The following is a 14,015-nucleotide window of genomic DNA, read 5'->3' on the forward strand; positions in this document are numbered from 1 at the left end:
ATAAGCCAAAAGAAAATAGTTGAAATGACATCTAGTAAAGTGCCATTTACAGATGTGAAAAAAAGAAAAGTTAAGTTAAAATATCTGGAAAATAAGGGAGGTATTAAAGGAACCCTCCACTTAAAGCTGTTTAGAATTTGCTTTGCAATGCAAACAAATTCTTCTCGCTTATGATTGTTGCTTAGGATTCTGCTGCTTCAATTTTCAGCCTTCAGTGTTTGATACATAGTCAAACTTCTGAGCTGCAGTTGATATGCTGTAGCCTGATCTGCTTCTTGTATTGGAAAAGCAACTCTGGCTTTTGAGCCAAGTGCACAGGTCTCCAACTTGCTTCCTGAGATGAGCATAGCATGCACTTGGTGCAGCAAAAGCCTCCGCCCACTGCTGTGAGTGCTGCTTTCCTTTCCCCACAGGGAAGCTGCTGGCGTGTTTATGCTGTTGGTTCCACTGGCAAATGGCATGCGGCCAGGCTAGTGCTCTCTGGATGCATTAAGTTAACTTTATGTTAGTGAAATAATAGGGCTTGACATTTATAGATTGGATAGCAGGAAAAAATTGTAATTGTGGCACCACAAAAGAGAAATATTTTTGCTGGATTCTTTTTTTTCTTGCAAGACTGCAGGTTCAACTGTCATAAGCGCTGTGCTCCTAAAGTGCCAAATAACTGCCTCGGGGAAGTTGCCATTAATGGAGGTAAGTCGCCTTAAGAATTGTTTCTGTTATTGTTTAAGCCACCAGCAAAATAAAAGAGAATTATAAAATTGACGTGTACAAAGACATGTTTTTCCATTGCTTGGGAGTGGCCTTTCCTCTGCGATATTTCTATTGTATATTGAAGATGAAGTGTGGGAGGACCCCTATTAATGGTTCATACATCATCAACTTGGAGCATGTATCTTCAAAATATATAGCACTGAAAGGCAGGCTCAGCTGTGCCACAGAGGTGGCTTCAACAGCAAATAATATTCTAATAATATGGGTGATCATGGCCTGCAGAATGCCAAAGTAAACCAAAAAAGTAACATGTATTAGACATCGGCATTTACCTGGCAGATACAAACACTTTTTTTTTTTTTTTTTTTTTTAATCTGGGAAGGGAAAAAGTGTTTGTTTTAGAATAATATTCCTGAGAAGGAAACGCATACCTGGAGGAATTGGGAAGGCCCTCCATGAAAAAAATCCACTGCTTCCTGTTGGGATAAAGGCTGTATCAGTTGCTAGAAAAGAAAGCTTGATTATCTGCCGAATTTCCAATACATGTGCTGTTGGTTTTGTGTCAAGTATAGGAATGTATGGCTAGGTTTGACAGAAGGTACTGGAGAAAAAAAATGGTGGTTGTAGATGAGTTGTTGATTGCCTTGGAAATGTCACTTTTCTATGTATGTGATAAGGGAATGAGAAGTATGGTAAAGTGTTTGGTGTCTAATGTATATTACCCCATATTGTCAGCCTAAACTCCTTCTAAGGTTAATGAAGTATTGCCTTATTAGATAATCATTTTTCAGACTTTAAATCAGTTATCTATTTTATTGAAAATGTATCAAGAATTTACAAAATTAGGAGTGATAATATTTTTCGTAGTGCATGACAGTATTACTACAAAGTTTTTCTGCTTAATGACAATTAGCGTGGGCAAAAACATTTTAGATGCCAAGTATCCCAACCTGAAACATGATAAGGTGCATAATTTTTTGAAATGTTGGTATGGCGCTCTTACGGCATGTTTTACGCCATTTATACCTGTCCATACATAACTGTTTCTTCAGGAGTGCAAGTGCTGATGTTTATGGAAGGATGTAGACTGACTTTCAAATCCAAGAACTAAAAATATACTAAGATATGTTAAATTAATTGATAACAGTATGGACCATAGAAATCTTAAGTAGGGTAAAAAAATAATTTTAATACATTTTCCAACCCAATCTCTATTTTTCGACTTTGCAAATAATTGTAAGCACGGAGATTTGCAGTCAAAGAAAGTCACTAAGTCTGTTTATAAATGATAAAATTTCTACTGCATACATTTGAGGTACAGTCTGAGAGCAGTGCAAAACAGGATTGATCCGAAGTATTAAGATGGAAAGGCAAGACTTATTTCTGGACAGCCAAACTAAATGGAAGATTTACATTTGTTTCTGTTTCACTCCTTAGCATTCCTACCTTTCATCTCAGGCAGCTGTACTTTGTTCCTCCAACGCACACTCTTTACCCTCTCCCTGTCTTTGCCCTACAAGTAACCTGGTGCTGTTGTTTGCTTGTCTCCTACCTATGAATCTGATGATGGTCTGACGAGAAGTAGTGGTTTCTTTGAGGAAGAGCTGAGTGAGGAAAGCTTGTTCAAAGCCACTTGGGGTGGGAACACTTACTCCAAGCAGTATTTTAGAAAGTGTTAAGCTTCCTTTTGTGCAGTTCTGCAGAATTAGTACTTAGGCCCTTGGAACTCTACATCTTAAAATTTATAGAACTTGGCTTTTCCTCATCAAATGATATATCTAGTCTATGGTGCTATAGTGTAACTCTTAATTGTGTGTATAAATGACTGATATGGGGTCATCAGGATTGTCAGAGGCAATTTCATCCTGGTATCTCATTTCTATTTTTACAGAAATTCGGTTCACATTAATTTCCGTCTTAATAAATAAAATAAAGTAACTGTCACTCTGTCCATCTGCTGTGTGATGCATCTTCCCCAAAATAGTAAGTGAAGGAAAAGCTGAAGCAATAAAATTCCAAGTATGGGCTCATTAATAAACAAATTAAACACTAAATGTGGGAGGTTATTTTTAACTGACTGTGGGTTTATTAAAAATAGAGATAAAAACCATGCTGTAGGAATAGCAAAAAGAGGGTCCTGAACTGAAGTGTCATTCATGACTGGATGACTGTTTCAGCTAGAAATGAAGTCTAATGTGTCTCGTAGTCACATGTCAGTAACTTATATCTAAACATGTTCAGACTAAAATGTTTCAGTCATGCCCTTCCAATTCTAGTGAAATACAATCAGTTCAAAACATTTTTCTGCCAACCATTTCACTGTTCTTTTTCTTTTGGGGCATCCTCAATATGGACTGTCAAGAAACCTTCCTCCACAGAATTAGGTGAAAGTTTCTCAATGAAAACATTTGGTATCTTCCATGTGATTTCATCTTACTTTGAACTGCTGTCCTGAGTGGGTCCTGAAACACTGCAAACATCCCAGAAAAAAATAATCCTCTCTTTCCTGTCTGACAGGACTGATGATTTTGACTTTTTCTTTTTTTTTTTAGTAATTTTTTTTTGCCTTTTTTTTTTAATAATTAAGCCCTTAGATAAGTAAATAAAGTTTTATCCTTTTCTGTCTTCTTAATCCATTCACAAGCAGCAGTACAGTAAAAAGTTATTTCTTACTTTGAATTTGGTTAGTCTTATCTGATCATGAAATTGGAAAGTTTAATATTATTTAAATATGAGCAGAAATAATTTACAGATGAAATAACAGCTATTAATACTGTTAATACTATGTGCCATAGTCAAATAAGTTAAATCCTAAAATATCATATTTTTTCTGTGCTATCTTATATAGGACTATTCAATATTTATTAAATAATTCCTTTTTAAAGGTGGGGAATATTATTTCATTAGAATGGATTGCAGTGCTGTATTGTGCAGCCTTCACAGAGAAGACTGCTACAAAGGAAATATTTTTTCCCCCGAATAAATAATTGTTATTACAAGTAATTGTCTTGGGAGTTACTTCAGTAGTTCGTGAGCATGTCATCAGTGAATTACAAAACTTGTAGTTTGAAATTTCTGCTCTTCTAGCATTAGTTTGCAGCTGTAGCCTGCTGACAGCCATCAAGTCAGTGCACACCATACAAGCTGCACACTCATGAGCATAGAATATTTGAATAGAAATGTGTGGATAAGAAATTCTGCCTTGACTTAGGCAATTTTTAACAGAAAGTTGTATTTCTGAAAATACTCCGGTTTGATTTGTTTCCATTTTTCTGCAGTGATTTTCTAAATTGCTGGTTAAAGACCATGCTTTGCCAGTATGCACTGAGTAGAGAGAGGCCCAAGCATTAGAGTTTCAATGAGAACCTGATTTTTCTGGAAGCTTGAGAAGTGTTAGATTGTTGCAATTGGTATATTGTATGTTTTCAGATATTAATTTCAGAAATAATATTCCAGATCTCCTTAGTCCTGGGGCTGAGTCTGACGTGGTCATGGAAGAAGGGAGTGACGACAATGACAGTGAAAGAAACAGCAGTTTTATAGATGACATGGAAGAATCTATGGCTCATGATTCTGAGATATCAATGACAGGATGCCATAGTGATAATGGAGAAATGCAGGATCCTGATCCAGATCATGATGAGTCTAACAGGATGATCAGGTGAACCTTCCATCTTCTTCTGTATTTATTTATATCATGTCTAGGACTCAAAGAGAAATCTAAATGGACCCTATTCTTGCTCCTTCAACACTGAGAGAGCTAGTGATACGTGATATTGCAATGATATTACTTTTCTGAATATATGCATTAGGATTTTAAAAGGAACTTTATTGTCGAGTTGAAGTAGTAACCGAAAAGACATTTAGGTTTAGAGCTTAGTGATATGGTTTAGGAGAGGACTTGTTAGTGTTAGGTCAGAGGTTGGACTCGGTGATCTTGGAGGTCTCTTCCAACCTATATGATTCTGTGATACACAAGTGTTTGTTTCTCTTGTGAAAATTAAGTTGTGAAAATTTATTTGTACATGAGCAATAGAGAAAAAATGTAAAATGTTTTTATTTTCCCCAACTAGAAGTGCAGTGCTTGGTCATTTAAATAAAATAAAATAATTAATAACCTTGTATAAGTGACTGTTATAATTGACTGTAGGTATATTGTTTGCATTCTTACGTATCTTCAGAAAGAAGGAAAGTTTGACAAACTGGAACTTAAGTTTAACTTAATGTAGCTAAACTCTTTTAGTTTAAAGCCCTTATCAACAGCATTGAGCTGTTATTCCTACTGTCATATTCATCTGCATACATACTATGTGTATAGACAAATTGAATCACCTGAATATGTCTATGCTTATTTCACAAAGTTAGTGTCATATATAATTTTGAATTGTCTAAGCTATATTAAATGGACAACATTGAAGGTTCTCTGAAATATAGATACTGAATTATAAATAATTAAAAAAAAAAATATGACCAAGGTACATTGTTCTCCTTACTTGAGGGGCATCCCTGTACTTCCAGTAATACTTTCCAAAAATGATTTGTAAGGGTAGTCTCCATGTCCATGGATTATTTTTAAGGGATCTGTAAAAGGCAAATAAAAAAAGGAAATCTCTTGTCAGTAGAGACAAGAATAGTTATACAGGGACTGCATTTCATTTGATCATTTTTAGGCAAAAAGGTAGGTTAATTAGAGTCTTAATGAAACTTTAAGACAGGACACTTTGCATTTTGGTTGGAAACTGCTGATTCATAAAATGCTTCATATTTCCAGGATTCCTTACAGCGAAGGGGGGCCATCTGCAAATATTCACAATCTGAACAGTTGTGGAAGCTCAAGATATTCTTCTCCTGGGTAGTTTCTGACCTTTTTTTGCCAGAATTTTTGCACCGGTGGCTCTGCCAGCAAGGCAGACTGCATGTGCTCTCAGTGCTCTGTTTTCACGTAGGATGCAGCATCTCAGTTTGAATTGCTGCTGGAAATGACTAAACATTTAAGTTTAGGATTGAAGCAGATGATGAAGCAGATGATCCATTATGCAGAATTTGCTCTTGGAATGGTTAACTCCAACATCAAGAAAAGTGGGAAGATGGGCTTGGCTACTTCTTAAACCTCTCCAACTAGATATTCCACTATTTATCTGCTTTTACTATCAGGCATACTGTCAAGTTCCCATGACTTCCTGAGTTACTGTGCTGAGCATTGGAAGTTTTCAGGGTGCATAGCCAAGTGCAGGGCAGTGGGATTTTGCTTTAATCCTCAACGACAACATTGTTGTCCAAAACCCTTTCTCTGAGAGGTTCCAGCAGAGTCTCTACTATGCCCTGCCAGTGTATACACAGCTAGTCAGCTGACACATTTTCTACTCTAAACTGTCGTAACTCCATTCTGTGTTTGAACCCAAGAAAGATCACAGGGTGGTAATCTGATGGACAATGTTTACTTAGGTTATGAGATATTCAAGATCAAGTGCATGTCTGAATCATGCATAGCACAGACTTGAGCTATGTCTCCCACAGTCTAGTTGAGGCCCTAGTCATTTGCCCATCATCTTAGCTCATCTTTCAGAATATTTTATGTGTGCTGTGTGGGTTTAAGCATTCTCCTATTGTGGCATTACAAGATTTTTTCTTTGTAATCTTGAGATACTTGGAATGACAAAAAAAATGTGTCTAGTCCAGGTCTGTTAGTGACTATAATTGTAAATGTGGTTATCATATATATATATATTCATTCTGAATTGGAAGATTTTTTTCTGTCTTTCTCTAAAATTGTCTTCTTTTTAAAAGCCTTTATTGATTTATTCTTAAGCCCTTCAACCAGCAACAATATTCCATTAATGAGAGTGGTACAATCTGTGAAGCACACAAAAAGGAGAAGTAGCACAGTAATGAAGGAGGGTTGGATGGTTCACTATACAAGCAAGGATACACTGGTAAGAAATGTTAAGGAAGGCCTGTCTTACTCTACATACTACATGATAGCACACAATCAGATCCTAACAATACTTTGATAATTTAAAGTCACTCACATAAGGAATTTTTACAGTATTTGTGATTCCTGAAGTCCTAACTCCCATAATTGAGGACTGGCAATGCTTGTAAGAAGCAGTCACTTCATCATACCAGGAGACAGTTAAAACACAAAAAAAGTATCTGCATCTTTCAGTTGCATTATTGTAGGCCAAATGTGAAGGCATTCTGAAGAAAGAACAAAATCTTAACACTGTAGAGGTTCTGGAAAGTATCTTTATCTTCCAACTGCAGTCTCCTAGTCTACTGTTATGTGAAATGAGGCTTTTGTAAAATAAATGTATCATTAAAAAAACACTTATTTTGTGCTAAAACAAGAATCAAAGTGTCAATATGTGGCCTTCTAAGGTGAGACAGGGTGTTATGACTAATAAAAAAAGAAAGTTTAATTATTTTAGCAACACACCTGTAGTAAATTGTGTGGAGCGTAACCCAGACATTAAAGTGACATGTTAAGTTTTCAAAACTTAGATGACTTGAACACAGCTACATTATTATTAAAACAACAAAAGGTGTACCTATAAATCTTAAATATATTAAGTCATCATAAAAATCATGTAACAGCAAAGGACTTTATCCTTTACAATTCATCCCTTCAGATGTAAATGAAATGTTTTGGAAGTGATTCTTTTGAGAAATTAGCATTTCTTAAATTTTCTTGAAAACTTTTAGAAAGATTTTTCCCCTATTTTTCATTGTAGAGGAAGCGACACTACTGGAGACTGGACAGCAAATGCATTACACTTTTTCAAAATGATACTGGAAGCAAATATTACAAGGTAAGGCATGTTTTTCAATCTACTTTTCTAATGATTAATGATTAGAGTGAACTGCTGAATTAATAAATACAAAAAGTGCATTAGCAGTATAACTTTGAACTATGTTTGTTTTCATTACATACATTTTGCATTTCACAAACAAGTCTCAGATCAAAAAGGTGTCAGCTAACAATGACTGGTAAAATACATGTTATGGAAATGTAAGGTTTTTATACAGGGGCAATTCAGTGACAAATTCCAAGAAACTCATCTGACATTCTGTCATTCATTATATAAATTCATTCCAAACAATTAGGTGTAGTAGATATTATTTTAATTCAGCCCTTTGGACATATGTTGTGATTCAAATTGTAAAAGATTATTTTAATGCTCATGTGCTTTACCTGAGGCAGTTAAACTCCTTAGGCGTTACTGCAGTAGTTTTTGATAATGCAAAATATTTCTTTCATGTGGCTTCCTCTCAGAGAAATATGTTAGTAAAATGGGTCCTTAAGTCTTATTCAAGATGAAACAATTAAGTTAATGCCTATGTGAAAGGTGGATTTGCAGTCTTAATGTTAGAATAGAGTTATTCTGCTTTTCTTAATAGATTTATTTGCAAATAACATTTGTTTAGAAATTTATAATATTAAAATATTTTATATTTTTTATATAGAAGGAAGCAGGGTTCAATTTTCTAGTGGAGTTCTGTTGGTGGTCTTTTCTGATGGCACCTCACTCCTCTCTCACCAAGTTTAAATAATTGAAGTTCTGTTTGGTCTTGGAAATAAATCTTTGGTATTTTGCCATCAACAGGCTTCTGTTTCAAAGAGTTTCAGGTTACAAGAGCCTTTTTGTTTGCACAAGAAGCATGTGGTTAAAAGCAATAGCTAACATAACAAATTAGTTCATTTTTTAGTTTTATGTGTTGATGATCTTTACACAGAAAATAAATTTATATATATATTCATTATAGGAAATTCCATTGTCTGAAATTTTCTCTCTGGAACCTGCAAAAACTTTCACTTTACTGCCTCAAGGAGCCAATCCTCATTGTTTTGAAATAAGCACAGCAAATATAGTCTATTATGTTGGAGAAAACATAGAAAACCTCTCAAGTGTTCCATTGAATAACAGTGTTCTCACCAGTGGTATTGGCATAGACGTGGCAAGAATGTGGGAGATGGCAATACAGCATGCCCTGATGCCTGTCATCCCTAAAGGGGCATCAGCTGGGTCGGGACCCAGCCTACACAGTAAGTTTATTTTCTCCATTACAGATAAATACAGTCAAATAAGAAATGACAATCTTCTGTATGGAAATATTGCACAGCTAGTAAAAGCTCATCAGCTGTCTGTGTATTATTTTAAAGGGCACAATTTCTCATCCATATGTTTCCAGTTAATACTAGATCATCTGTGTTAACATACAATGTGCGGATTTGCTAGAGAGCAAATAGGTGTTCTATTTCTATGGCATCTCATCCATATTTGTGTTGCTGACATGAATTATAGCTTCTTTGTGCAGAGGTGTGAAGTTTTCTGAGCTCCAGTTAGGAATGGATAGATGTTTCCCATCGTGACTATAATTTATGTTTCTAGCTATCTGCAGAAGCAGCCATTCACTCTTTAGGTCACTGTAGCAAAAGTGTTATGCTCTTTTTCATTACATTTGTCTGTACAACTGCCACATTATCCCATGCTGAGATGAAATGAATTTGTGTGAAGAACAGCTGTTCTAAGCACAACAAGGCTAACAACCCAGGACCGAAAGGACTGAATATATCTTTGTCTCCAGTTTACATACCTTTGGGTAATTCTCTACCAAAGATGACAGATTATGTAAACCAAACATGATAACAAAGTAGCAGAGACCAAACAATTCACTACTACCAGGTATGTGCTACTGTGGTTGCTTTGCTAATTGTACTCAGCCTACTCAGCGTAAAGCAAATTTGGTTATGTCTGCACAAGCTGGTTTAGACCTTTTCTTGCAGTATATATACACTTGCTTTAGCACTTGACATCTGGATGCTGTTAATGCAGTGTGAAATGCTAACAAGACAGCAAGCCCTTCAGAAACACAGTAATACAACAAACTGTGGCATACTTCTCCAGGCACAACAGCTCACATCATCTCTGTCCTATGCTTTCTTGACTAGGTTCCTGCATAAAATAGTGTCAAATTCTGGATGTCATTTCAGTCAGGTTAGTTGCTTAGTACCCCTGGTTTGAGTCCAGTGTAGCTAAACAAATCACCTAAAATGCTGGACTGGGACTGACAGCTGTCTCTACCTCTTGGGAAGCTGGAAAATTTTCTTTCTGAGTTAGCAGTTATCCCCCGTTTGTTTTTGTGTTTTTTTTTTTTTTTTTTTTTCTTTGCAAAAATTAAGGTAACCTGAGACCTTTAGAACAAGCTTTCATGGGGACTAAGAATGGTAGCAATGCTCTGTCTCCTGCTCTAAGTAACACACATAGAATCATAGAATGGTTTGGGTTGGAAGGGACCTTAAAGACCACCCAGTTCCAGCCCCCCTGGTATTGGCAGGGACACTTGCCACTAGATGAGGTTGCTCAAAGCTCCATCTTACCGGGTCTTCAAAAATTCCGGGGACAGGGCAACCTGTTCCAGTGCCTCACCACCCTCATTGTAATGAATTTCTTCCTTATATCTCATCTAAACCTACACTCTTCTAAAAATAACCTCTTACCCTGTCACTACAACACCTGATAAACTGTCCCTCTCCAGCTTTCTTGTAAGCTTCCTTTAGCATGACCATGTTATTTTTCATGTAAGTACAAAATAGCACATACATTTGAAGATAGATCAACAACAATAAAAAGACTTCATGAAAACAAAATTTCCCCTTCCAAAAAACTCTGTTCCTAAGGAGAGGACAAGGGAATAAGTCAGAAGGAGCAGAAGTTACTCATAAAAGATACTGATGAGTAGTAGTAAGTTTCTTCAATGTGTAATACAGGCTTTATAGAAGAGGACACTGGTTTCAAAGAGACTGAAGTCTTGGTATGGACAAAAAACATGAAAAGTCAGCTTGAATGGGATTCTAGGCAGAGACAGGAGATTGATGCATCAGTGCTCCAAAGAACCCCTCCCCGAAATGGCATCTTTGTTTAGTACAGTAGCAGTAAAAATATTCTCCAGTTTTATTGAGCTTCTCAGTGGGTTTACCATTCAAAAAGGTTCTGGTAACATCCTAAGCTTTGAATTTTTAGAAGTTGGATCTGATATTTATTGTGTTAAAGCACATGTGCAAATACCTATTTCCATTACTTGTTTTAATGTCTCTTATGCCAGGAGAAATGTCTATTACTTTTAACAGTACACATACCAATATGATTAAGTATAGGCCTTAGTCTGAATAGCATCAAATACATTGTAGGTGACACTAGAAATAAAAGATTACTTTGAAATGCACGAAATAAAAGCAATTTACGCTAGTTGCTGTTGTGTTACTCGCATGAGGTATAAAGCCCCAAAATAGAATGGAATAAAGTAGTAAGTAGTAAGCTAATCAGTGGGAAATATGAGATTTTAGTATTAAAAAAAATGAAATGTATAATCCTGTTCGTTCCGATATACTACAAAAGTCTGCTGTTCGAGTCACATATTTGTGGGTTGGTGTAATTTTATATTAGCTGGTAGATGAACAAGCTGACCTAATTGGTCCAATTTCTACAGCTGTCAGAAGATATTGATGTAATGTAAATGTCATTTCCTATTATTACATGTTTCAACTAAAAGCACAGCAATCTAAGTATATTTTACTTTCTTCCCCAGGGGATATTTCCATCAGTATTTCTGTGTCAAACTGCCAAGTTCAAGAAAATGTGGTGAGTGTTCTCTGAATGCTTGTGCTAGACATGATATGATTAAGCTTGTGAAATCATTGATCTGTTTTGCAAAGAGGTATGTTAGAGAGTAGTTTCCATCAGCTGTTTTTTCACCTGTCCTGTAGAAATTAACAAACAATTAGCTTAGTTAACTTCTGAGAAAAGTCATCTTCATGGCACCTTTTCCTTGCGACACAAGAACTGCATATATGTGATTTAGCTTAACACAGAATTTAACTACTTATCCTTGCAGGATGTTAATTAGCTAAAGGAAAAGTGAGCACTTGATGTTATTAGTTCATGGAATTTCTGTCTGTTGAATTCAGTAAGGCTTATCACAAGCCTTGATAAATATACCGTTTCTGTCATTGCTGAGAGATTAGATATTCTTTGTTGTACAAAGAAGATATTACAATTACAGTTATCGCTGCTTTTAAGAAAACTCACATGAATGTTTCTAGCAGATAATATGTTTTGAAATGTACTGTAGTAAATGCATGCTGCTTCCCATTAGAAAAAGCAGATCAAATACAAATTTTGTTTCCATATCTCAATGCTTAATGTTTCTTATGTTTATATGAACAGGATATCAGTACTGTATACCAAATCTTCCCAGATGAGGTGTTGGGATCAGGACAGTTTGGAATTGTTTATGGAGGTAAGGTTTTGATGTGTTGTACAGTTATGCTAAAGGCAGAAAAAATCTGGAATGATGAAAGTATTTGGACTCTGAAATGCTTTCTTAGAGAAATGATCTAAGAGGTGTTTAAGTAGTGTTCATTAAAGAGGGACACCATTTATTGTTGACAGTCTTTTTTTTTTAATTTGAAGTTTTCTGCCAGTAGAGGATGAGTGTATATTAAGAGCTCTAGTAGTACAAACCCTGAAGTGCAGAAACCTGTTCTCTTAAAGAACTATAATGAAAGAAGGAAAACATTATTTCTTGCTACTGTTTTTCTTGGCTTGATTTCATGAGTTTGTTTTCTTTCTTTTTACCAGTTTGTTTGAATTGTTTCCTTTTTTTATTATTTTTTAACTATTTTCCTCTGTTTTTTTCTCATTTTTTTTGACAGTTTTTTTGGGGGCGGCAGGGGGGTTAGGTGCAGTTGTTTGAGACAAGTGAAGTGAGAACTAACTGTACATTTTCACTGAAGAATTTCTACGGGTGCCTGATAAGCCTGGGATGTGCACTCACGTGCTTGAAGGAGATCACCTATTTCGTTATTTGATAGTCTGGAAGGATTAAGCCTGGGACCTGCCAGTTGCAGTCAAAATTCACTAGTCAAAGGGAAGAAAAAAGGGAAATAACAGAAAACTTTTATTTAAGTTACTGCATACCTGCACTGGGATTTACTTATTTGGACATCGTTGTATATAATTGATATTTAGCTGTGGTCATTGGTACCATCAAGTGAAAGTGGAACAATTTTCAGAATTAATCATGTTAATTGATGAACACCTTCTGGTTTTGTTTTGTTTTGTTTTGTTTGTTTCTAATGCAGGAAAACATCGCAAAACAGGAAGAGATGTCGCCATTAAAATAATTGACAAACTAAGGTTTCCAACCAAACAGGAAAGTCAACTTCGTAATGAGGTTGCAATTTTACAGGTATTTTTCTATTATTTTCACTGTATTCACTCTATACATTACTATAAATACCAGATAATATTCCAGTTGATAATCACTACTGTGTTTGCAGAAAATATTAGTATTTTTACTGCCTAATCTGCATAAATATTCAAAACCAAATGTATTGGGAATGTTATGTTAGGAATTATCTCTGCAGTTTAAAGCACCAAGCACAATAATGTATGCTTGTTAAAGTGATTTTAAGTGCATCCATTTTCATATACCATCCCTAGAAATTTCATGCCTGTTGCTTAAAAATGAAGCATGCAGTTTATATTAAGAAAAGCTGAAATGTTGTCTGGTTTAGGAGGGTCTGAAGATTGGCTATGTGAATGGCTATGTAATGAGAAAACCTTCTAATCATGTTGGGAAATCTATGTTGTTCAAGTGCTGTATTTACCCTTAATAGAATCTTCATCATCCTGGGGTTGTAAATTTGGAGTGCATGTTTGAGACACCAGAAAGAGTGTTTGTTGTTATGGAAAAACTCCATGGAGATATGCTGGAGATGATCTTATCAAGTGAAAATGGCAGATTGCCGGAGAGAATAACAAAGTTTTTAATTACTCAGGTAAGAAATTGATTATAAACCTAGAAAGAGATTTGAGGTCAATTGTTACCAATGTTTCTTATGTTTTCTTTTGACATAATTTACTTCTCTGATTTATGAAAGCTTGGATTATATTATCAGGGATGGTACAAATATCTTTGTGTACATTATGTGATTTGTAGTAAGCCATTAAGAGGACCTAGAAATAGATAAATGTGCAGTTGCCTGGCTGCTGGATGGAAGACCATCAGGTTCTCTTATGCTTGAAGGATTAAGCACAAGAAGGGGTTGCAAAACACAGATAGCAAACCGTCAAAGACCTGCAGAAGGAAATTTAAGCCTTCTGAATTTGCCAGCACCTAACCATTACAGTTCATGATATGCGCTTCTGTGCCTCTTTTCTATGCTGAGATTGGATCTGATTAAATGAATCTGATTTCCTGTACGACTTCTGTTAACAATGTGATTTTTTTGTTGGTGG

At 35.6% G+C, this 14,015-nt stretch overlaps 1 protein-coding gene across 2 annotated transcripts in view; it reads left to right on the forward strand.

Annotated features, from left to right (window-relative positions):
- The window catches only part of PRKD1 (protein kinase D1), a 126,317-nt gene that overhangs the window by 99,118 nt on the left and 13,184 nt on the right, over nucleotides 1-14,015 (forward strand). For both annotated transcript variants that reach the window (XM_035327728.1, XM_035327729.1), the window contains 9 exons: nucleotides 616-693; nucleotides 4,171-4,375; nucleotides 6,524-6,647; nucleotides 7,446-7,523; nucleotides 8,479-8,758; nucleotides 11,302-11,354; nucleotides 11,940-12,012; nucleotides 12,857-12,963; nucleotides 13,394-13,555. In XM_035327728.1, coding sequence (XP_035183619.1) covers nucleotides 616-693; nucleotides 4,171-4,375; nucleotides 6,524-6,647; nucleotides 7,446-7,523; nucleotides 8,479-8,758; nucleotides 11,302-11,354; nucleotides 11,940-12,012; nucleotides 12,857-12,963; nucleotides 13,394-13,555 — 1,160 coding nt within the window. The remainder of the gene's footprint in view (nucleotides 1-615; nucleotides 694-4,170; nucleotides 4,376-6,523; nucleotides 6,648-7,445; nucleotides 7,524-8,478; nucleotides 8,759-11,301; nucleotides 11,355-11,939; nucleotides 12,013-12,856; nucleotides 12,964-13,393; nucleotides 13,556-14,015) is intronic.

Source organism: Oxyura jamaicensis, chromosome 5, assembly GCF_011077185.1.
Source record: "Oxyura jamaicensis isolate SHBP4307 breed ruddy duck chromosome 5, BPBGC_Ojam_1.0, whole genome shotgun sequence".
Lineage (NCBI taxonomy): Eukaryota > Metazoa > Chordata > Aves > Anseriformes > Anatidae > Oxyura > Oxyura jamaicensis.